General features: G+C 42.0%; 2 protein-coding genes across 4 annotated transcripts in view; both read right to left on the bottom strand.

Moving 5' to 3' along the window:
• Nucleotides 1–19,774, bottom strand: part of mosmoa (modulator of smoothened a) — a 105,970-nt gene extending 86,196 nt beyond the window's left edge. For both annotated transcript variants that reach the window (XR_010876474.1, XM_067233748.1), the window contains exons 1-2: nt 19,482–19,774; nt 8,016–8,228 (exon numbers count right to left, since the gene is read on the bottom strand). Coding sequence is in view for 1 of the 2 variants with exons in the window: in XM_067233748.1 (XP_067089849.1) it covers nt 8,016–8,228; nt 19,482–19,587 (319 nt within the window). In the remaining variant the exon portion in view is untranslated. The remainder of the gene's footprint in view (nt 1–8,015; nt 8,229–19,481) is intronic.
• Nucleotides 19,775–21,182: 1,408 nt separating this feature from the next.
• Nucleotides 21,183–24,139, bottom strand: part of uqcrc2a (ubiquinol-cytochrome c reductase core protein 2a) — a 32,974-nt gene continuing 30,017 nt past the window's right edge. For both annotated transcript variants that reach the window (XM_067233729.1, XM_067233730.1), the window contains 2 exons: nt 22,290–22,443; nt 21,183–21,529 (listed from right to left, as the gene is read on the bottom strand). In XM_067233729.1, the coding sequence (XP_067089830.1) occupies nt 21,446–21,529; nt 22,290–22,443 (238 nt within the window). In that variant the 3' untranslated portion in view covers nt 21,183–21,445. The remainder of the gene's footprint in view (nt 21,530–22,289; nt 22,444–24,139) is intronic.

Genomic DNA, 24,139 nt, shown 5'->3' with positions numbered 1-24,139 from the left:
CTGCAGAGGTTTAAAACATTTACATTTACATTTATTCATTTAGCAGACGCTTTTATCCAAAGCGACTTCCAAGAGAGAGCTTTACAAAGTGCATAGGTCACTGATCATAACAACAAGATAGCCAAAAAACATCGCGAGTAGCCAAAACATGAAGCACACATTGTGAACAACCAAAGTAAGTGCCAAAGGGAAGAACCATAAGAGCATGTAGTTAAACAAGTTACAATTAAACAACATGAACCGCTATAAGTGCAAGTGTACCTGTGGAAAAAAGCAAGCAACAGTAATAAAAACAATATATCACAGCGAGAACAAAAATTTAAAACAGTTACCACTAACCACAAGAGCAACAAGTCTCTAAGCAAGAGTCATTGTGATCCTTGAGGAAACTAACATCTGGTCAAGCGAACCATTCCTAAGTACCGTTGTACTCCGGAACAAGTGCGTCTTGAGCCTAAAAGGCTACCTCTGCCCAGTGGCGGATCTAGGGGAATACGTGGGAATCCCTATATGTGAATGGCTTTAACAAGACAAAAACAAGACCAATTTTCAGCACGGGAGTGTAATGGCCCAAACCAGCCCATCCCCACCATGGGCCGAGCCATACGTTGAACATTCGGGGCTTAACCCAAACCTAGGACCTAGGTTTTGATGTGATTTGAAATCGGAACGTCACATTAATGCGAGCGCGCACAGCGCGTGAGCGAAATTTTTAGCATTAATTTAAAGTGCTAAATAGTTTTTTTAGCTTTATGTAATATGAACATTACGTTGGACTCATATTGTTATATTTCTGGAAATTACAACCAAAACTTTTACCTGAAAGATTCGGGGCTTTTGAGAAAACATATTTTTCCCACCCTTGCAGGAACCTAGATTTATGAAGTGACAGATCTTTCTTTTTTTGCCTGGCTTTTTCAGTTCCTCCTGGCATCTTTTTCCCATCCATTTTATTCTTTTCGCATCATCTTAATCTTGCTAACTTCCTCCACAACAATAAATAACGGTTTAGGTTTGTCTCCATGGAAACAACCTTGGTACACGCATTGTGTTTGAGAAAGAGAGTATGCGCAACAACGGAAAACGGCACTTTTTAATGCACGGTCTGATCATGGGTTTATTTAAATTAAAACCTAGTGTAGCTTATTAGCTTACTTATCAGTCACATAGTAGTTAACAAACTTGACACATACAGTTTTATTCGGTGTGTGAAAAAACAAAGAGAACGCAGGCGATCTGCTGGTCCAATTTATGAGCGGGCAGAGCGGCCCACCGGGAATTCTCCCGATTCTACCGATGGCCACTCCGGGCCTGAGCCCAGTGTTCAAACAAAACAAAACTGTGCATCTTTTAAAAAGTCAAAGTATAAAAAGCTAAATGAAGATTCAAAGTACAATATTTGTGTCCAAGATGCAGTGGACTACAAGTATAGCCTATAAAACATGGGAGTACAACGGTACTTAGGAACGGTTCGCTTGACCCGATGTTAGTTTCCTCAAGGATCACAATGACTCTTGCTTAGAGACTTGTTGCTCTTGTGGTTAGTGGTAACTGATTTAAATTTTTGGTTCTCGCTGTGATATATTGTTTTATTACTGTTGCTTGCTTTTTTCCACAGGTACACTTGCACTTATAGCTGTTCATGTTGTTTGGTTGTGACTTGTTTAACTACATGCTCTTATGGTTCTTCCCTTTGGCACTTACTTTGGTTGTTCACAATGTGTGCTTCATGTTTTGGCTACTCGCAATGTTTTTTGGCTATCTTGTTGTTATGATCAGTGACCTATGCACTTTGTAAAGCTCTCTCTTGGAAGTCGCTTTGGATAAAAGCGTCTGCTAAATGAATAAATGTAAATGTAAAACAGCAGACAAGCCTACTCAAGTAGCCTAGGGGAGAGCAGGGGCGAAAGTAGCCTACCATTCTTCAGAAATACGTAATTTTAAAAGACAATGTTTTAGACATAGATATATTTTTGCTTGGGTCAATAACTCACAAGTGTGGTCTATCAATACCAGGTGGTATTTTGTACAAATGTCAAACAACTTCAGTATAATTTCATTTTGAACACAAGTTGCATTGTTACTTTCGACCCCGTCAGTTGGGACGAAAGTAGCCTAACACACGGGTGGGTCAAAAGTAACACAACCATAAACATTTAGTAATTTACATTTTACATTTTTTTTTGTCATTTAGCAGACGCTCTTATCCAGAGCGACTTACAGTAAGTACAGGGACATTCCCCCGAGGCAAGTAGGGTGAAGTGCCTTGCCCAAGGACACAACGTCAGTTGGCATGACCGGGAATCAAACTGGCAACCTTCGGATTACTAGCCCGACTCCCTCACCGCTCAGCCAACTGACACAAAACCTAAATGTTTTGTGTTACTCTGGTTTTTATTAAATATATGTAACTATGACAGGGTTTTTCCTGGGTCAAAATGGGTCTTCGGTGCTCCAAAGATATATATATATTCTTTTTTTTCTTTTTTCTAATCAATGTATTTATTCCCAGGTGTTTTGCATCTCCCCCCCCCTGTAATATTCTAATAGCTTTGCATATATTTTCGTCCTATTTCCCCTAAAGCAATAACGTTAGGCTACTTAAAGACATCTTACACTCATAAAGTATGGCATAAATGCTGCCAATAAATAATTGACGTAAGAACTTATTGTAAATGGTCAGTAGCCTAGCCCAGTGTTTCCCAACCTTTTTTGAGCCGCGGCACATTTTTTACATTTACAAAATCCTGGGGCACACCACCAACCAAAATAACACAAAAGGACACTAACACATTACATATATCATACCACTCATACTAGGGCCTTCATCTGGGTCCGAATTTTGTCCAGGGCCCTGTTCGGAATTAGCATTTTCTCTTCTCAAAAACTTCTCCATCACTGTCACTTCCTCGTCTTGCTGTGATCCCATACTGCCACTGTCACGTGTTGCGACAAGGATTACCCTCCTTAACCCGTTAAGGAGTAGCGTTGCACATATGTGATCGTTCGAAAGCGGGCCCCACAGAGTAACGTTGCACGTGTGATTCTGAACATTCCAACCGACTATTTTCCGATAGACGAAAACTATATGACAAACGCTATAGTATGGCTTCAAAATTTAAAATCAGGAGGCTAACTAGCAGGTAGTAGCATTGGTAAGAGTATTATGCAAGGTTGCTAGGTAACGGAAGCTAACTAAAGCTAGCTAGCTTCCGTTTTGGAAAAATAACTCACTCTGGTGAAGCGTCGGTAATATTTAGAACTTACGCGAACCAAAGAACTCACAAAGTGTATAGTAGGCAAAAGCCAAAGCATGTAGAACTTTTTTGGGGGGAAATATTTGTTTTCTGTTTTTTAATAAACACGTTTTTTTTTATCTGCCACATGCCACACTTTATTATAGGTTAATTAGGTGATATTAGATAATTTCCCACGGCACACCTGACGATCTCACTGGTTGCACACTGGTTGGGAAACACTGGTAGGCCACTCTGAAGCATGTACACTGCCTGCTTCATTTGATCTTGATAGGCTAAGAATTCTGTAGCAAATAATAACAATAAACCCACGTTTTATTAATTAAAACTACTTCAGCATAATAATGCACCTAAAATACAAACCTGAGCAAGGGCAGCTATCGAATCAACAGACAATTTAGCTAGCAGGGGAAGAATACAAACAACGAAAATCACCAGTTAACTTGATTTAAATTTGCAAGAACTTTAGACTTATACAATAATAGGCTTAAATGAACTGACAACATAAGTTATACGACTTACAGTTCTCAAGGACGCACACACGCAATCTCAACTGCGGTGTGAAGCGCGTGTCCGTGCAATTCTCCGACATGCACTCTAACAATCACTGCTGATAGACTGCCAAAAAATTTGTACAGCCTGATTTCTGATACCGTGGCGGCAGAAATGTAGCCATAGAGGAAACACTGCACTATACTATATTATCATTCCAGGTTAAGAATACCAATGGAGGCTGCGTTGGAAATCGTAAATCAAACTTTTGTCAGCATTTTGAGTGGAAATTTAATTTGCATTTGTACAGGTGTATTCGTGCACGTCGGGCTGGCCCTTGCAGCAGAACAACAGTTTACTCCGCTCTGTCCATTCGCGCACCTCAAAGTTGCGTATTGATCAGACAAGAAGACACGCTAATCAACTCGATTACTATTGATAAAAACGGAACGAGGGTTCGGCTGTAGCCTACTTGAAAAATACTATTGAGAACATATTCGCTGACATGCATTGCACGCATTTTTTCATTGCAGACTTTTTTTTGCCTTTGGCGCTCGGGATTTGTCATTGGCGCTCGGGAAAAATGCTTTGGCGCGCGCCAAAATGTTCTCTATGTAGGAAAAACCCTGAACTATGACCTTGTTAATATGTAACTGCAAACATATTTAGTCCTTTATTTTTGCCAAAAATTAATTAATTACATTTTCATTTTCAATTTCAGTTTCATCAAATATTTAATTTAATTTCTTCTGAACCAGACCTCTGTCTGTCTTTCAGATCCTCACTCTTGGCATATTATGTTGGTATAATAGCCTATGACAAACATGTTTTAATAAATGCTTTCCACAAACAGAAAGTCACCACACATACTATATTGCATTAGCGGCGGGACAAAAGTAACGAGTGTTACTTTTGTGCCGACAGGAACTCCTGACATTTAAACCAGATTTACTTTTATACTGAAAAACTCTAACAAGGCAACCTTCAGAATGTGCTACAGTACTAAATAACCTGTAGATTGATCATTACTGTGACACATGAAACGGGAAACACAACTTGTAATTAGTAAAAGGATTGCTTCGGTAATTTACTTTGCGCACTCGAAAAGGGCTTTCCTCACCTAACCGCATCAAACGATGACGACATGACGTGAAATTTGGCAGTTCCATCAATGGTTGCGTGCTAAACATGCCGTCATTGCTTGGAATGCAAATGTAGTCAGGGCACTGAGAAAATCGCTTTGTTACTTTCGTCCCACGTTACTTTCTCTCCTACTTATTACAATTAAAAACGTATCATTACAGTCCACAAATGACCCATGATCACCTATCTTTTTTAGGAAATCTTAATGCGATAGTTGTTATTCTTTGCAGCTAACATTTCACAAACCATATGTGAGAGTAAGTGGATTTTATAGGACTGCTTAGCTAATCATATAAATGATCGATTTCCCAACTGGCACTGTATTATTGTGTGTTGTAACGTAAGGTTGGCAAAACAGCAACCATCAGTAAATGTTATGGATACAAACAAGAGTTTATATTATATATTAAGCTGTTCTTGTCTTTACGAAAATCAAAGGGCAGAGTGCTCTTACAAATGAAGCGATTTGACTTTTGGCTAAGTAATAGACTCGCTGTTTTTGCTGATGCTGAATCGTCTTTAGCATACATTACATTCAGTTGCTCCAGTCTTTGCCGGGCTGCAATGCCACCGCAGACTCGCTGTGTGCGAGCCAGACTTTGTGAACGCCGCTCTGCACATTTGATGCAGGGACGTAGCTATTTGAGGGGCAGGGGGCTAAGAATACGTTTAAAATAAAACATTTAATTGTTCAATTTCAGTAAATGTATTGTTCAGTTCAATGTTTTGCTTACAGTTTTTGGATCACCAAAGTTAGGGGGGCAGCTGGGGGGGGCAAGGCTCTAGAGTGGGGGGGGGGCAGCTGCCCCCCCTTGCCCCCCTGTAGATACGCCCATGCCTCTGCCTAAACTGACATGCACCAACTCAGAGCATTGAGTTTCACATCCTCCTCATTGCATTCACTTTTATTCCCATAGCTATTGTGGTCTCAAACAAGCATAACTACATGTGGCCTACACATCAAACCACATTTTTAGTCAATTGGAGTCATGGTTCATAAGAAGATATTTGTACGTTTTCAAAATGGTCACCACTGTATAGTTTCCCATGATAAATAAGGAATGTGTAGTTTCCAACATGATGGGGTGGAAATGCCATCACTTTGAAAATGGACAATTGGGGCGTGGCCGTAGCGCCACCTATGGCTAATGGTGGGTCATTTGTGGTGTGGTAGTTACTCATGGCCTATACTATCAATGTTTCAGGATTTTGAGAACTTTTTACCATTGCATACAAAATCGGAAATGCAATGACACCAAGGTCCCCATGGGCCGATGCTGAAAATCAAGGAGTGAGTGGGGGCTTGGTCAGCCCACAATGTCCTGAAATGTTGTGTGTGTGTCAAGGGAAAGGCTGAGTGTGTGGGAATGTGGAGCGCGCGTGCTGAGGAGCAAGGGGAGATATTACATTACATTTACATTTAGTCATTTAGCAGACGCTCTTATCCAGAGCGACTTACAGTAAGTACAGGGACATTCCCCCAAGGCAAGTAGGGTGAAGTGCCTTGCCCAAGGACACAACGTCAGTTGGCTTGACCGGGAATCGAACTGGCAACCTTCGGATTACTAGCCCGATTCCCTCACCGCTCAGCCACCTGACTCCCTCCATCCACATTAGAAATATCCTTAGCAATTAGCCAAGCATGCATGTTTCAAATATTCACAAAAAATCTACTTTTCATCTTACAGTCAACTTTTTCTCAGATTTGTCTATCAAACATTATCGAGAGTCTTCATGTGAACTTGTGATTGAATCAGAGAATCCGTTTTTGACCGGTGGATGTGTAAAGCATTATTTTAGCGTTAGCGATAAATTCATTTTTGGAGATATGAAGTTGCCTTAGCACATGGTAACATGTTGTAGTGTCTTCCTTGTGACATACCAAGTTTGGTGTTGATATCTCAAAGATTTGCTGAGATTTGACCCAACTTCCTGTTTGGTTGCTTTGTTGCCGATTTTGATTGGCTGTACCGGACAAACGGTTTTGAAAATCAAATATCCTTTGATAACTTCAGTGAGGGTTGCTCTGACAATGATGTTTGCCAATTCTGGGGAAGATTGGAACAAAATTGAAGGAGGAGTGTTTTTTCTTTTTAATTCAAAATAACAGAAAATCTATATAACCGGAAATAGACGTCATAGGGTGTGTTGAACTCGTCTTGATTGAGGGAATCCAATGGTACAACATTTTGTCATACGATTCAAAAGTTGCGTGTGTAAACACAAGTCCAACTTTGACCCGTTGGTGGCGCTAGAGTGGTATAATGGGAGACATGAAACTCGGTGTAAATAAAGAAGGGACTTTCCTTGATGAGTGTGCCAAATTTCACAACTTTTTACCATACGGTTCTAGGGGCTGCCATAGACTCCAATGGCGGAAGAAGATGTAATAATAATAAGAAAAGGTAGAAACACTGCGCTGCTTGGCCACCAATAATAATAATAATGATTAAAAAAAAGGTAGAAACACTTAAGTGGCTCCGCAACTTTGCTGCTTGGCCACCAATAAGAAAAGGTAGAAACACTTAAGTGGCTTTGCAGCTTCGCTGCTTGGCCACCAATGATGACCGTTGACTCCATGACTAACATGTTGGTAAGTCAACCTGCTTCATCTCTGTGAGGGGGTCTGCTCCCATTGATAATCAACCAATCAGAATACACACGCCCACGTGTGAAAGCAGCACAGCTAAGAAAGGCTGCTTGTTGATCTGCACAGAGAGAAGGAAGTGCGCTTTCTTCACTGAATTCCTGTCTGAAAGGAGGGATGAGTGTGCAAAGATAGTGAGTGGCAGAGATTGCACCTGAATTCTGAATCAATGAGCCTCGGTGACCAGCGAGATCATGACACAATCCCATGCATCATTAGTAGCTTCTACCTGACTCAGCTACACCAACTCTGTGTTAGCCGAAGGTCTAGTCTAAAACAAAGAGAGAGAGAAAGAGAGAGGGGCAGAGGGAGAGCAGAAAACTGGCCCAGTGATGAACTACAAGAATGAACAGCAAGAATGAACTACAACAATGGACTACAAGAATAAATGGCATAGTCATGAAAATCTGGAAAGCGTCATTTTGCAGTCACAAGCTTCTCTTTCACCATTAACTGCTCAACGAACTGTCACTTACTGCCGGTGAAGGCGATCCAGCGGGCGTACTTGGTGGCCTCCCGGCGCCAGTGCGATGCCACCAGCAGGCCGCAGGTGACGGTGAGGGAAATGATGCCCATGATGATGAAGAACAGCGTGGTGACCCACTCTGGCGGCAGCCGCGGGGGGATGCATGTGCGGTCGCGCCCGTGGATGGTCTGGCACTGTCGGACCAGGCCCACCGTCAGTGCACCTGGAGAGAGGGGAGGAGAGGGAGGAAGAAAGTACGATAAGACAAGTCATTCGTGTTGGGTATCACATGTTCCACACATGCTTGTACTAATTAGTACAATGCCAAATGCCAGAACTTTTCCTGATCGTTTTTGTCATATACCTGGAACACACACAAACGTCAGTCTGACACACAGAAAGCAAGCCTTGTCTAAATATGACTTCTCAGTAGGTTAGAAGACCACCCCCCCAAATAACCAGCTCTAAAAGTTCCAATAACTTATGAAACAACATGAGACCATATAAGTCAAAGCCAGCTGAAGAGCTCCGCTAATGAACAGAGCCAGTGTTCTCTGCCCTAGTCTGATCTTTCTATTGATGATCCCCAAAACACCCCAGAGCACCACGTCACCACAGAGAGATGTCTTATCACAGTACTCAGGGTGGGACAGACAACTTGATCCTACACACTGAACTGCAGTCTTACAGGCACCCACGAACAAGTGGAGCCTGAGGGGGGAAGGGGGGGGAGAGAAAGATAGCTGGGCTGCAGGCTTAACCCTTGTGTTATCTTCGGGTCATTCTGACCTATCAGTCGTTGTGACCCACCGTCGTATTGCGACAACTTTACCGCATACAAAAACAAAGTAAAGCAATTTTGTATTTTTGTAAGCATGCGTCAGACCCCCCACTCACATTGTGAAGCTTAAAATAATTTTTTTTTAATTTGTTTTTGTATTGGGTAAAATTGGGTAAAAACAACGATGGTTCGTTATGAACCTTTGGGTCATGTGACCCGAAGGCAGCACAAGGGTTAAGAAGTGGAGAGATAAAGAGAGCAGGGAAAGAGCAGGGGATTTTGACCAGTTAAGAGAGAGAGATAGTGAAGTGGCAAAGAGACTCGTCGCTGACAAAGCCTTGAGTCTGGCCCTCAAACACTGTGCCTCCACTGACACTAAAGAGATCTAAAGGTGACTCAGAGTCTGCGAGCAGCTCCACTCTGCAGCCCACTCGGTCCAATTATGTTAGAGGTTGAGACTTTCTCACACTCAGCGCTAACGCCTTCCTGTCAATAATCAAATCAATCCTAGACATACATGTGTTTGCACAAAACACCCACACAGCATCAAGGTTGATTAAACCAGACATTCCCCTGAAGAATGTGCCATTTCATTAAGAATCAATCAATCAATCAAAGTTTATTGTCGCATACACCAAATTGCTTCAGTGCAGCGAAATTCTTAAGACTTGGCCAGCAACATCTACAGTACACAGTAGATACAATAACAAAGTAACATAGTAACATATACCAAACATATAACATGTAACATATACCAAAAATAACATTTAACACTATAACATATAACACTGTAACATATAACATTAACCAGACCCTCCAGGAATTCGCGATCGCACAAATTCACGCAAATTCAACGATTCCCCGCGAATTCAGCGCAAAGTTGCAATTTTAACCGATCACCGCAATTTTCCCGCAACTTTTACCAATCATCGTCGTCTCCCACAACTCTCTCCAGTAAGGGTTAAATCCAGTGTTGCGCCTGAACGTGTTCATTGAACGAAAGTTCATGAACTCGTTGATAATTTTGGTGAACGTGAACTGAACGTACTGTATTACTGCCTGATGAACAATACTGTGAACGCATTCATTCTGGTGTCTGTGAACGGCACGTTCACTCTTTTTTATTTCGTTCAATAAGGTGACAGATTTCTAGAGACTTCCAGGAGAAAAACACAGTTAATTAACAGTCCTGTATCCAGGGTTGCCCAACCAGTCAATCGCTGCGTGTGCTTTCTTCTACTGTCTATGCCTGGCAAGCGTGAGAACACCGAGTTGCGTAGAGGCCGAGAGCGGCATTGCAGACAGAGATTTCAATCTTTTTTGTTAAAAAAGGGAGATTCCTCCCTTCAATGCATGCGACTGTAAATCCTGGTTGGATAAGGATTAAAAATGGGATATGATGAAAATTGGCATGTTGGTAAGGTTATTTAGGGGACCATTTCTCAATGGTTTTATTCTTTGATGAATGTTTGATGACTTCATTTTGCAACTTTCACTTGCTCCCGCAATTTCATCGCAATAAACACCTAAAAAACACCGCAACTTTCATCGCAACTTTTTGGAAAAGCACCTGCGAAATCAGGAATTTTTGCCCGCAACTATCACAAAAAAGGCCCGCGAAATCCTGGGGGGACTGATTAACAAGTACATTTAGTCATTTACAACAAGTAACAACAACACAAGAAGAGCGAGCAGCAGTTTAAAATGTGAGAAATTAGGAATATTAAATTAAGTTAAAAATTGTGCAAATATATGTAGGAAGTGTGGTTGTATGAATGGGGGAGCAGAAAGTGAATGGTGATGGCAACTGTTCAGTGGATCAATGTTGCTGATTCAGAAGCCTTACAGCCTGGGGGAAGAAGCTGTTTGTAAGTCTGGTAGTCCGTGTTCGGATGCTCCGGTAGCGTCTACCAGACGGCAGCAATGTGAATATTCCATAGCCTGGGTGGCTGTGGTCCTTTACAATGTTCCGTGCTTTTCTCAGGCATCTAGTGTTATAGATGCCTTGCACGGAGGGGAGATGGCTGCCGGTGATACGAGAAACGACGCTTGTGTGAAATTGAGATGCCAACGTGACTGCAGTGTGTCTCTATTCGTCTCCCTTTCTATTCCTGCTCATGCCATTCTCAGCCTCACTGTCACATGCACCTATCCAGCTCTCTCTCTCGCTCTCTCGTCCCATATCATCCGCTGAAAGATCTTTATCCTCTATCAGTTTTGAGGAGGCTCTCCTCAGATGGTGGAGAATGTACTTCTGTGAGTCAAGACATGAGTGCTGGCAGGATGACACCAGCTCAGGGTAGGAACATGCTTGAGTCAGTCCACTGAGCTTCAGATTGGTAGGCCTTTCAAATAGTGAGTCCTCTTCATGGGGGATTTCTACCTGAGTAAGCATGGAGTACCACTTCACATGTTTTGCTGGAGAACTGGCCTGGGATGACGGGAGCTTGACTCAGTCACAAAACTCTGCCAGGGGGGAGGAGTAGGGGTGTGCAAAACACACATTCTAGCACCTGCAATTAAGGCTTCCATGGGTTGAGACTGGGCTGAGACTGACAGGCTGTAAATGTAAAAATCTTTGTCGTCAGAAGACCCTGTCTCTGGGGTTTAAGATGGACCTCTCCTAGGATATGAGACCTGGCTAGTATAGGGATCACCTCCACGGTCAAACAGTCGAGCAACACACTGTCCAGAGGATATCCTGCCTCCTTTAGAGTCACTTCACAAAACACAGTCTCTGCAATAACAACCAATCAGGGGCTCAACCCTTCCCACACAACACACACACTAACAATGGCTGCTGCTTGAGAGGAATGCATGACAGGCACACCTAGAACCACAAAATGGCTTGCCTCAAATTATAGAAAGCCACCTAGGACTATAATACTTGAAATGATGTGCTGAGTACTGCTTGGGACATGTCTTGTGCTGTTGAGTCTTGCCCGGGTGTCTTTTTCAAAATTTCTGCCGTTCTCTGTGAATGACTTTCTAACGGAAAATCTCTCCTGTTCAGTCCTCAAAAAGAAACAAAAGAGATGACAGCTCACACGAGAGCACTAGAGCCAGCTAAATATCCCATTAACAAAGTGAGCCATATATTTTCGTGCAACCTTGAACCCGTTTGAGGACAGGCGGTTTGAGAGTTGAGGTGTTGGGGGGGGGGGGGGGGGGGCTGTGATGTCTGGGCTGGGTGCTGGGAGGAGAACATTAGCCAGGGTTTGATAGCAGCACTAATGGCACTGTTTTATGACAATTTCCCCTAGATCTTCAGGCTGGCACGCCATGGTTCACAGGCGGATGAGGCAGATACACACTTGGAGATAAAAACCACAAATGTACGCACCCAAAACATGTTTGTTCTACTCCCAGAAAGAAGAAAGCTCCCAAGAAATACGTGCATATTGACTTGTGCTGCAGACAGTTCTGCAACACACAGGCAGGCCCAAACCGTTTATACCTCTTTGGAAAACAAACACACCGACTGACATGCTCAGTAAAATTACACATCTGGATAAATAAACCTCTCAAATCTCAAAATGACTATTGCAAGGACACAATGTCTCGTTTCCTGTCCCCTTGACTGGTGAGGGGCCTTGGAGGAACAAGTTGGGTTTGCTTCTGATGTTGCCAGGGCAATCACAACCATTCACACATGCAGTCTGGGCATTCAACACAGAGCACCACAGCACTGGCTCCCAAACACTCCTCTTCTCCTAAAAGAATGACCCTTTCCCTGTCTGTTATCCAATCCCCATTCATTTATCTATTCGTAGACTCATGTTCACTACTCCGCTCCCTCCAGATCCACAGAAGACTTGCCGGCAAAATGTGCCGGCAAGTCTCCTCTCTCCCTCTGATGTTTTCTCCTGCTCTGGGTCTAAATGAGAGGAAATTAAGGTAGTGTGCTTGTCCAGAGTCTAGCAATGCTGTCGTTTGAGGGGTGGAGGTGATGAGTCAAGCCGACCCCTAAACTGTGGTGGGTGGACAACAGTGTGGGCGGACGCAGCTGTAACAGCGGTGGCCGTTGTTGCTGCTGCAGGCTTAAATACAGTTGGCTGCATCAGAGGGACACACAAGCTGTGTAGTGCCCAAACACAAAGTACAGACACAGCCACCTGTAATCACTGAAGATATAGCCCACTTCTCACACACTGACCGAACCTGTGAGCAGACTACGCCACGCCAACCAAAAAACACAATCACCAACTTAAGCACAAAATAAATCACAAAAAGTATATTTAACCACAGACATGTCTAAAGTTACAGTTCAACGTTTCCCAAACCATCTCCTTTTGGCTTTAAATTTTTTTTTTTTAATCCTGTGTCACAAACAAAAACTAAAGCGTGGTATTAGAGGCCTGAGTAAAAAAAGGAACGCAGACACTTACATCCAGTTTCACCTGCCCAACGATAAATCAACTTGGTAAGGTTTTGTCCATGAAACTGTTACACTTTTCAATAACCTACCAGTTCTCTCTCCCGTGCCCATTACTATGTACTAAAACAGGATTTGGCCAGGCAGAGTTGACAAAACTGGTGGAGGACTGCAAGATGCTGCATTGTAGTAAATTAGAGCAACAAAAAAAAGTGACATTTTGTTTAACAAACTACAATGCCAATGGTCTAGCACTCCTTAAGTCTTAATCGAAATAGTCTCAACAGTCCAGCAGGCAAGCTATGTGGAGGTGCATTTCTACAAGCCGTTTACTGCAGTAGCGTGCGTTGAAAGATCCAATTTTAGATGTAATTGCTTTGTTTAAATAAAAACATTTGCACAACGGTTTTTATCAGCAAAGACGGTTTTGACAAATAATCCCTCCCTTTGTGAGGACAGAACACTTTCACAACAGTAGGAGGCCTTGGCACTTCTTCGCAGTATAGCCATTTCGCCAAGAACAGAAATCACTCATTCAAATGTCAGACACGACCATGGAGAGAGAAAATCGGACCCCATGTAAAAACAGATGAATAGAACGGAGGAGGGAGAGCGAGTCTCTGTGTGGTAAAGAGTTGGCTCCTTGTACAGCAATAAATCAGGCACAACATTTCTATGTGTATTGATGGCCTTGAGGGCTGCTCTCTTCATTCTGAAAATTTCACGACTCACGACTACCCCTTCACCAACAAGCACATTATTCTCTCCAGTACTACTCATACCAAAAAAGTATGATTGGATTGGACAGTGTATAGTTCTCTCAGTAAATAGCAGCATAGTGTGAATACCCAATTAACTAGGCTACTTACAGTAAGGAAAGATCACACCTGTGACCTTAAGCTCTAATAGACCTGACAATCCCTCTCCCATTTGTGTGTGTGTGAATCACAATTCTGAGACACAGTTACTCTGGTAACAAAGATATAGACAGGAAATCAGAGTAGGGCTCCTGGCTGATTCATCGGTTCTCCTTGACTCCGCAAAAAAATTGCTTTGTGTTAGGAGCCCGGCAGGAAATTAACTTAGCTGTTACTGCCTTGGGACATCACACAAAGGTGAGGACAATGTCAGGGCTCCAAAAATCCTTCTTTTGGAGTCTTTATCTGGGAGGACAAGGTCATTTCTCAGATTGAGGGTTGGAGATGGGTAGAGGAGGTCCCTTAGCTGTGAATCCAGTTCAGATAAAAATGTTTCCACTCATAAATAACAGGCATCGTTAGGATTGAAAGTTGTATGAGCTGAGCAGAGTTAGGGGTCAGTTTTAAGTCGTTATACTGGATGATGTTTTACCTTTACCTACAATGCCCCAAGCATGAACTGTTTAACCCTTGTGCTGCCTTCGGGTCACATGACCCAAAGGTTCATAACGAACCATCGTTGTGTTTACCCAATACAAAAACAAATAAAAATAATTTTCTTTTAACCTTCACAATTTGGAGGGGTCTGAGACAGCCTGACGGTTAAAAGAAAATGCTTAACTTTGTTTTTGTATGCGGTAAAGTTGTCACAATACGACGGTGCGTAACAATGACTGATGGGTCAGAATGACCTGAAGAGAACACAAGGGTTAAAGGGGTCATTGACTGGGTTTTTAGGGTATGTACATTAGTTGGGCTGAAAATGGCCCGGGTGCTGTTCTATGCGCCCATATGCACCCTGTGAAATGGCCCTGGGAAAAAAACTCGAGGTTTTCTCCCTTTTAAGGTATGCTCATGAATATATAGGCTCAAGACGCACTTGTTCCGGGAGTACAACGGCACTTAGGAATGCTTGGCTGGACCTGATGTTAGTTTCCTCCAGTATCACAATGACTCGTTTTGAGAGACTTGTTGCTCTTGTTGGTTAGTTGTAACGGTTTCAAATTCTTGTACTCGCTGTGAAATATTTTTACTGTTGATTGTTTTTTCTACAGGTACACTCTTGCACTCTTGGGGGAGTTTCATGTTGTTCAATTGTAACTTGTTTAACTGCATGCTCTTATGGTTCTTTCCTTTGGCACTTATTTGGTTTTCCACAATGTATGCTTCATGTTTTGGCTGCTCGCAATGTTTGGGGCTATCTCGTTGTTATGATCAGTGACCTATGTCCTTTTGTAAAGCTCTCTCTTGGAAGTCGCTTTGGATAAAAGCGTCTGCTAAATGCATAAATGTAAATATACATCAGCTGCGCGCTGATTGGTTGGTTTACAACGAGTGAAGCTGCGGAGCAAAGACGCAACACGGCCAACAGCACTCACTGAAGCATCGAAGGTGGAGACTTGAAATAAAACGTACAAATAAATCTATTGTGTCTAAACAACACTGTTTTCAACAGATTGACTAGATATAATTTGAAATGATAACATTAGTTGTTTCCACTTCTGTTGTCGAAGCAAAAGGTATCGACCAAAATATCGTGCATATCGTGATTCAACTCAGCTTCAGTTAGCTATCTTGCTAGCTCTAACTAATGAAAAATTACCTGACAAAGATCTGGACAAACATGCATTGTGAATTGTAAATTTACATTACAACACAGGTTATTTATTCGAATTAAACACAGTCAGGAACATGAAATAACGTTAGCCCCATTACCAATAAACTAAATCATCACACATTCTACCTATGATAGATACAGGATACGTTAGCATTGCTAATAACTGTTAGCGTCAAAATCATACTACAACTTGCGGTTGTGATGAATATAAGGTCGGAACAGCACCACTTTTCAGCAACAGCTTCATATCAAATCCTGCTTTACATTGTCCCAGGTTTACATTTACATTTAGCAGACGCTCTTATCCAGAGCGACTTACAGTAAGTACAGGGACATTCCCCCGAGGCAAGTAGGGTGAAGTGACTTGCCCAAGGACACAACGTCATTTGGCACGGCTGGGAATCGAACTGGCAACCTTCAGATTACTAGCCCAACTCCCTCACCGCTCAGCCATCTGGTTTGTTGTCGGGGGAAATGGTTCGAGCAAATGTGTAATTGAGGGTCGAACTGCACAGGGATCTTCTCATAGACAAACATCACAGCTCGTCGAGTGTTTGGTTCCTTGGGAAGACTCTGAAAAGTATCAGCATTCCCTGTAAAGGCTGGAACACTGCATTTACGACCGTAGTCCATTTTCAATATCCTTGAAAAACTTTCTTCTTTGCATTTCCGTGGAAGTACACAGAGCAGCGTGCAGCAAATTTTGGGGCGTGACAAAGTTACAGACAAGAGCCCAAAAAGGTGGAGCCACCAAACTGATGTCAGTTTGTTGGCTTTTTCAAAACCTACAGTTTTACAGCTACATTTTTTAATTGTGAGATTTGCATAGGAAAGAGGTGTCAATGGACTTTGAGGTTGACTGTATGTCCATTTTACCAACTGAACTGTCGTTATTCAACTGTGACAAGGTAAAGGGGGGGGGGGTCAGATGGCTGAGCGGTTAGGGAGTCGGGCTATTAATCAGAAGGTTGTTGGTTCACCATATTTCAGATATGTCAATCAAGTCCACAGAATGGTCACTTTCACTTGTCTGCTTGCAGAGAGCTATATAAAGCTGTAGAGGGTTATAGGGCATACAACTATTGATTCTTCAGAAAATATGTATGCAGATTCAACTGCAGAACTGTAAAGGTACGCTAAATGAAACCTAAATGCTTTAGGTCCTAAAGCACAATAGGTAAATCCAACAACAACCTAAGAGTACTGTTGAGTTTTTATAACTACTTCTTACAACTTGCATCTAAGATCTGACATCCTCAGAGAAAGGAGAGAAAGACAAGGGGAGGAGAAATGTTGGTCTATTTCACATGTCCCACAAAAGACCCACCCCCATCAAAGACAAGTTAGAAGAGGGAAGGTGTGAATGATGGGTATCCCAGAGTACAACTTCCTCCCTCACAAATAAAAACAAATGGTCTGACAGCGCAGCTATGCTTTCCACCTTGTAATGTAAAAACAAAAATTAAATTTTCTATAGTTAAAATGGGAACATTATGGTGTGTGGTACACACAGGCATGCAAACAGGTCAGGGGTAAAAAAGGTGAGAACGATACGGCAAACCACCGACCCTCTAGGGGGGTCCGGGGGTATGCTCCCCCGTAAGAACATTTCTTAAATTTTGAAGTTAAACGCATCAATCTAGTGCACTTTGAGAGCAAAACTAGAGAGGGTACAATTTCTGTGGAAATTGTAGGGTGTGCTTGCTTGCGTCGGTTGCACAGGGGTCCGTTTTTGAATGACATTTTTAAAACTGATATTTCTGTATATTTTATATAAAAATGCATACTTATTATTTATAAAGATTACATAGATTTAAAAGCATTTTTTTTTTGCTGCTCATTTACAACTGAAAATGAGTGAAGTGTAGAATGAAATAGATCTTCTCATTTCCCCTGCAAAAGGCATCCTCATCGTTGAATCAAAACAAATACATTTGGCAGACCGGTGTAAAAATTGACCTAATCTCTATGACGTAAACGTCCTTTTAAGTTTTCCCCTTCTCGTGATATTTTCATGCATTTAGCCTACTCATTGCATTCATTCATGAATAAAGAACCCCCTTTGAAGATTATTCTACGACGTTACCGGCAGTAGAAGATTGAATCGCGATTAGGCTGTGGCAATGAAGTTAAGGTTAGCAGTTAGATAGACTTTTGATTTAAGTAAGGGGAGTGCCGAACATGTTATGTCGCCGTTTGACTTCCTACAGCTGTGTAGATGTTTTTATAGTGTCTGGCGTAGGCTACAGCGTTGCAGTGAGCAACACTGGTTTGAAACCACAGGTTATGATAATTTCACCCACAAATCATTTACTTGTAATGTAATGTCATAATAAATCCTACAACGAAAATGTATTTGTGAGGAATGTTTATTTTAAAGATTGAAAACAGATGCATCATAGACCACTGTAGTATGTGTTGCCCAGGCAACAGAGGCTAATGTCATGATGCTAATGCTTCAGTGAAATAGTAGACTACCGTTTCCAAAAGTAGATGTGGGCCTACTTCCTTAAAAATATCAGCTTATATTGTACATTACATTTCATAATTGTGTTTCACATCACAAAGTAAAATGAGTAAATAGTTATCACCCTGGCCTCTTTGCTTGTGGCGTTCCTGCAGCTGCCTTGCAGTAAAGCTATTGTTAGCCTAGCTATCCCCCAAGTTAACAGATGTGAAACGAATGTTCTGCTACAGGTAGTCACGCGTGTTTTCGTGACGTTAGTGACGCAGTGACGTTAGTAACGTCAGTGACTGTGGCTAGCAAATTAGCCACCGTTAGCTTCACTTTTCGCCACAAAAACTTAACTTAAGCCTAAACCATGCAACGGAACGTAAATTCCAATAGAAGCAACTCAATCGCTACCAAGACGAAACTTTTGACACCTACGTTGTCTATGTAGGCCAAATATTGACTGAGTTTTAGGGGGGCAAAAAGAAATAAAAATAATAATAATAATATATATGTGAGAGAACAAAGGTTGTTCCCTTGCCGAAGGCAAAGCACACCCAATAATATATATGTGAGAGAACAAAGGTTGTGCCCTTGCCGAAGGCAAAGCACACCCAATTAAGAGGCTAGATCAATGTAGAAAGCCTCTCCCCACTCTGCCCCTGATTGGCTGTGAGGTTTAGACATTAGGAGTGACAATTGGTTCCAGAGCCAGTTGTAAAGTTGCGAAGCATGGGTAAAATGCTATGTTGGCCAAGTCCACGACCCACGACCCCCCCTCCAAAATATCTTCTCATCGGATCTGCACAAATCAGGTGACCCATTTTGATTTCAAAAAGTTGAGTCTCACCTAAAGGTGAAAAGTTTGCCTGCCTGTACACAACTGTGCCCTTAGCTGTGGCAAGCTAATTGAATATGCGTGTTTAAACATCAACCAGATTGTAGAGGGGTTGATTGAGACTGTACAACATATCATGTCATGGACACATGCTTAGACAAGACAGGAAAGAAGTCCTGTCTTGTTATTGTCTTTCTTATTCTGCGTCTTTGCTTTGAATGTCATGAAAAGACTAGTCACACAAACTATAGGTTTCAAACAGTATGTTACATGACGCTCTAATCTCAAAATATGTGAATAGTACATGATATGTTAGGCACTTCAAAAGTAATCACAGAATGTAAACATGAGGGGTGGATCTAAGTGGTTGTTACAAATTTTAGGGATCTGATTAAGAATACCATGCAGTTCTAAATTAAGATTTGGTATTTCCAGTGGTGATGCTAAAATTCAAAACAGATAACACCTAAAGACATTTAACACTTGATCAATTACCTGCAGATTCACCAGTGTTGATCCAATCGGGGTTAGCAATACTAGCGATTGCAAAGATATCCGCAGCCAGAAAGAGACATCCTGATATAATCGTTAACTTATCCATTTCTTTAGTTTGAGTCTTAGTGTTTAAAGGTTATATATATATCGAGAAAGTGATTCGGGAAAAATGGGTGCAATCCCGCGAGCTTCAGTGTTTAGATATCAGATTGTTATCAGTCTACCTCATCCCCATCAAAGGCGATTGTTGAAGAGATTCTGTCATTTTGTCGGTACATTGCCGCAAAGAGGCTTTCCCACCAACAGAACAGACCTCCCCCCCCCCCCCTCCCCCCTCCGCTCATGTATATAGTTGAAAGACGTCATGCGAAAATAAATCACTTCATCTCCAAACCTTGCTGTTTTACCCGAATCTTCCTCAGATAGAGCAAAAGGAGCTCGCGCAACGTAAGGGCCCAAGACTCCAGCCGCTTGTGTACTCGCTCGGATCCGCTCAGTAGCAGCAGCATTTGGTAACTGCGGCTAGCAAGACAGCTAGCAGGTTATTTCTCACGTTCGGACTCGATGTTCCGAACAGCGGCCCAAGGGGAGCTTAATGCCCGAATGTGTCCCTTTTAAAGCATTTCATGTGTCAAAGTCAAACAGCCGTGCAACCAAAAAACGGATCTATTCCCTTCACAATATCCTTGTAAATTAAGCTCTAATGTCACCAGTCAGGAAAACAAGAAACCATCCTCCTCTTGCTTATTCATGCCCCCATCCTTCTCCGCTGAAATAGCATCTGTAGAGTCCACTACGGAGCGAGCCTACTCGCTCTCCATGCCAAATATAAAACCGGTTTATAAATGCAAATATTACATATCTAGAACAATAACGATAGATGTAGCAAGTCGAGCTATCCCCCCATTCGCTTGCTAGCTTTGCCCCCCCCCCCATCCCATCGCAGTTAACGACATCAAGCTGACACCCCAACGCAGTGTTCTACAGATACATCAGCCCTCATTGCAACCCTCACACATTCGCGTTCATGAGGCATCCGCTCTCGTATCGCGAGATATATTCGCAAGGGTTGCAGACTACGGTGGCACTTCGGGCATCAATTCATTACTATACCAAAAATAAATCTTTGAATTAAGAAAAACATAACTGTTAAAGCATACTTTTTATTTCCAAAGTTAATAGCACATTGTTTACATTGCTTTCAGGTAAAGTGGTTCTCATTATTCCATCTGAAGACAGACCAGAATGATTACCTTTTTTCATCCGGCTACCTAATGTAAATTACGTTTCTTTTCATATATGACTACTATTCGTAGTGTTAGTAATTATCAACAAGATCTTGCATTTTTTATTTATTTTTTACTTTGGAACTCAGAGGGATGTTTGATTAAATGGCAATATCCATAAGCAGATGCCAGGGTACGGTTTGCACACTTCAAATCCTTGTCAAACATTCAGCTGTCGGCTAGTGTATTTGACAGATTTGTCACGTGGAGTTACATATTATTGAAGTTAAGCTACCAGCAGTGTGATACCTGCATGTATGTTGCTTTGAAATGTATCAAGTCTCCTCCAGTATAACGCAAACATTCTCCTTTGCTTAAACGTTTGGTATAATAATAGATTAGTCTTTGCATTGTCGCCTCCTGTTGGTCATGACTGTACTAACATGCAATGTAAATTTGAACAAATACCATTACCTTTGTTTACCTTATATAGATCTTTTAATGAATTTACATCAGATATACAGTGACATGGACAGAAAAACATTATTACTCCAGACCCCCATTTACAGTTATTTGTGAACAACCTTTAAACGATTGCCACCAGAGGATTATCATTTGCAGAGGGAGGATATGGGTTAGGGGATCCTCCTCCTCTTCTTCGGTAAGCAGCTAGGCACAACCTTCCCAGGTTCAAATGTTAAATAAAGGTGTATTAGTTGTTGTAGTTAAATCGTAGTTTCATAATTCATCAATGAAGGGTGTGTTAAAGAGGTGTCCACTGGCTGCCATGGATTTATTGCTGTCCACAAACTTTTTTGCAGCCTGGAAGACAAGAAAAAGGAAGAACGAAAATTAATTAACTTTAACCTCATATCTACATAAAAGACCATAATACCGTATTTCTTTGAATAAACGCCACCCTCGAATAAACGGCCCACCAAAAATGAGCGCTGTGTAATAAACGCCGCCCTCGAATAAACGCCACACCAAAAAAAATCTGAAAACGGTTATTTAATTGGTTAAATTCAACCCCAGTATTTATTACACATGTACATAACTTTCTGCACAGCTTTCTGTTTGAAAGCTAACGTGTATGAACGTTTCAGCATGCTGCTTCAGATTTCTACACAATGTAGAAAACTTGTATTTGAGACAGTTGTACTACCAACACACACCTAATTGATAGCCAATGAGAAAGGTAGTTGCCGCACTCATAGACAAAGAATAGACACGGTAGGTAGTAAATGAAACCTGCGTTTTAAGCTGCATGATTTATTTGTCACAATGCCAGCAACGAAGTTGACTATGGCTGCACTGCAGCTACAATTCACGAAATGTCTCTTACTAATTAAACGCCGCCCTCGAATAAACGCAGCACCAAAAATGAACGTTATTTAATAAACGCTGCAGCGTTTATTTGAAGGCGGCGTTTAATTACCAGGTCTGGTATTCCCCAGAAATACGGTAAAGCAAATATTAACTTAACATGACCAGTGACTGATACAATTTGACCAGGAGTGAAGATATTGGGGCCATTTCAAGTGAAACAATTTGACTGACTGTTGGTATGGTGGCTACTCACATTGACCACATCAGTGTGGGTGACTGTGTCAATGCACAGTGTGATGTTCTCTGGTGCCTGGTAGGCCCCGCTGGCCAGGACCTGAACCCCCAGCTCCTCCAGCACACACGCTGAACTCTCCATGGACATCAGATACTCTGCTTTCATCTGGTTCCTAAGGGCAAGGGGTGAGACACATGCCAGGGGTAGGCATGGACTGGTATCAGATTTTGACGGTATGATAACCTTGAGAAAAAATACCACGGTATCATGGTATCGCGATTACATCTCTAAAATATTTTTGTTTAACACAATATTTTATTTTTAAACAACATTAAATTGTTTGAACAGCAGTAAACATATAACATAATATATAACAAAGTTAAATAGTTAAATTCTTAGATTTTTTTATACTAAAAAGAACAATGCATAAATATTGTTTTAATTTAACTTGTACACACACAGACGGTGGAAGACTTAAATAAAAGTATATACGTGAAACCAGCTAGATGTAGGCCCTAATTTTTTTACTAAATCGCAGAAATGTAGTAGCAGAACTCTGAAGTGTTATCAAAAATTGGCGATTACCATACCATGTTTCTTATTATCTGTTTTTTAACTCTGTATAACTCGAGACAACTATCAACTCTGCAGAAATCTGCGCTTCTCAGCGTGAGAAATGGTTGAAATATGTGAGTCTCACAGCAAATGCGTGAGATTTGAGAAACCTGTTTCCCCCCAAAAAAACATTGCAGGAAGCCAAAACATGAGCATACATTGTGATGAGCAACCAAGTGCCAATGGGAAGAACCATAAGAGCAAGTAGTTAAATATGTTACAAATTAAACAACAACATGAACTTCAAAAGCGCAAGTGTGTAACTGTAGGAAAGCAAGCAACAATAACATAATTTACAGCGAGTACAAGTAGTTAACTCAGTTACAACTAACCAACAAGTAACAACTAACCAACAAATGCAGTAAGTCCTGGAGGAGAGACCAGGATCTTGAATCTGATACGGGCTGTTATGGGTAGCCAGTGAAGGGAGATGAGGAGCGGGGTGACATGGGAGCGTCTGGGTAGGATGAAGACCAGGCGGGCTTGCCGCCTTCTGAATCCTCTGGACAGGGTGGGTTGCGCATGCTGGGAGACTGGCGAGAAGCGAGTTGCAGTAGTCCAACTTGGAGAGGACAAGTGCTTGGATTAGCAGCTGGGTGGAATGCTCAGACAGGTATCTCCTGATCGGATGTTATAGAGGGTGAATATACACGACCGGGAGACTGCAGCAATGTGGGCCGTGAGGGAGATCTTGTCATCCATGGTAACCCCGAGGTTCCTGGCAGAGGATGAAGGGGTCACCGTCGCAGATCCCAGGGTGATTGAGAGATTGTGGGAGATGGAGGGTTTGGCTGGGATGATGAGAAGTTCTGTTTTGGCTGGAGGTGGTGCTTGGTCATCCAGGCGGAGATGTCTGTGAGGCAGGCTTCGTTTCTGGCTGAGATCCCCGGATCAGTCGGTGGGGAACGACAGGTACAGCTGCATGTCGTGCCAGAACTAGCCGTGTTATCTGCCTCAGTCGGTAGCATGCCAATAGTACTGTTCAAAGTTTATCTCACCAGTGCTTAATTTGCTAACTCTCTTGACTTGTTGCAAATGTTCATTTCAAGACACCGTTATCTTGATTTTGGCAAATAGTGATGGGTGGTGCTCCCGTAGATGGGATATCATACGTATTGCCTCCTCTAGCAACCACTCTTTAACACGTACAAGTTGTATTTATTTTATCCATGGCTGTCAATGTTTTCGGTATCCGAAAAATTCCCATACTGCAGGGAAAGGTTCCAGGTGTGCACCTCCTTCTGCTATTCTAT

This window comes from Osmerus mordax, chromosome 3 (assembly GCF_038355195.1).
Source record: "Osmerus mordax isolate fOsmMor3 chromosome 3, fOsmMor3.pri, whole genome shotgun sequence".
In the NCBI taxonomy this organism is placed as follows: domain Eukaryota; kingdom Metazoa; phylum Chordata; class Actinopteri; order Osmeriformes; family Osmeridae; genus Osmerus; species Osmerus mordax.
Note: the sequence above shows the minus strand (reverse complement) of the source record. Positions and strands in the feature narration are given on the sequence as shown.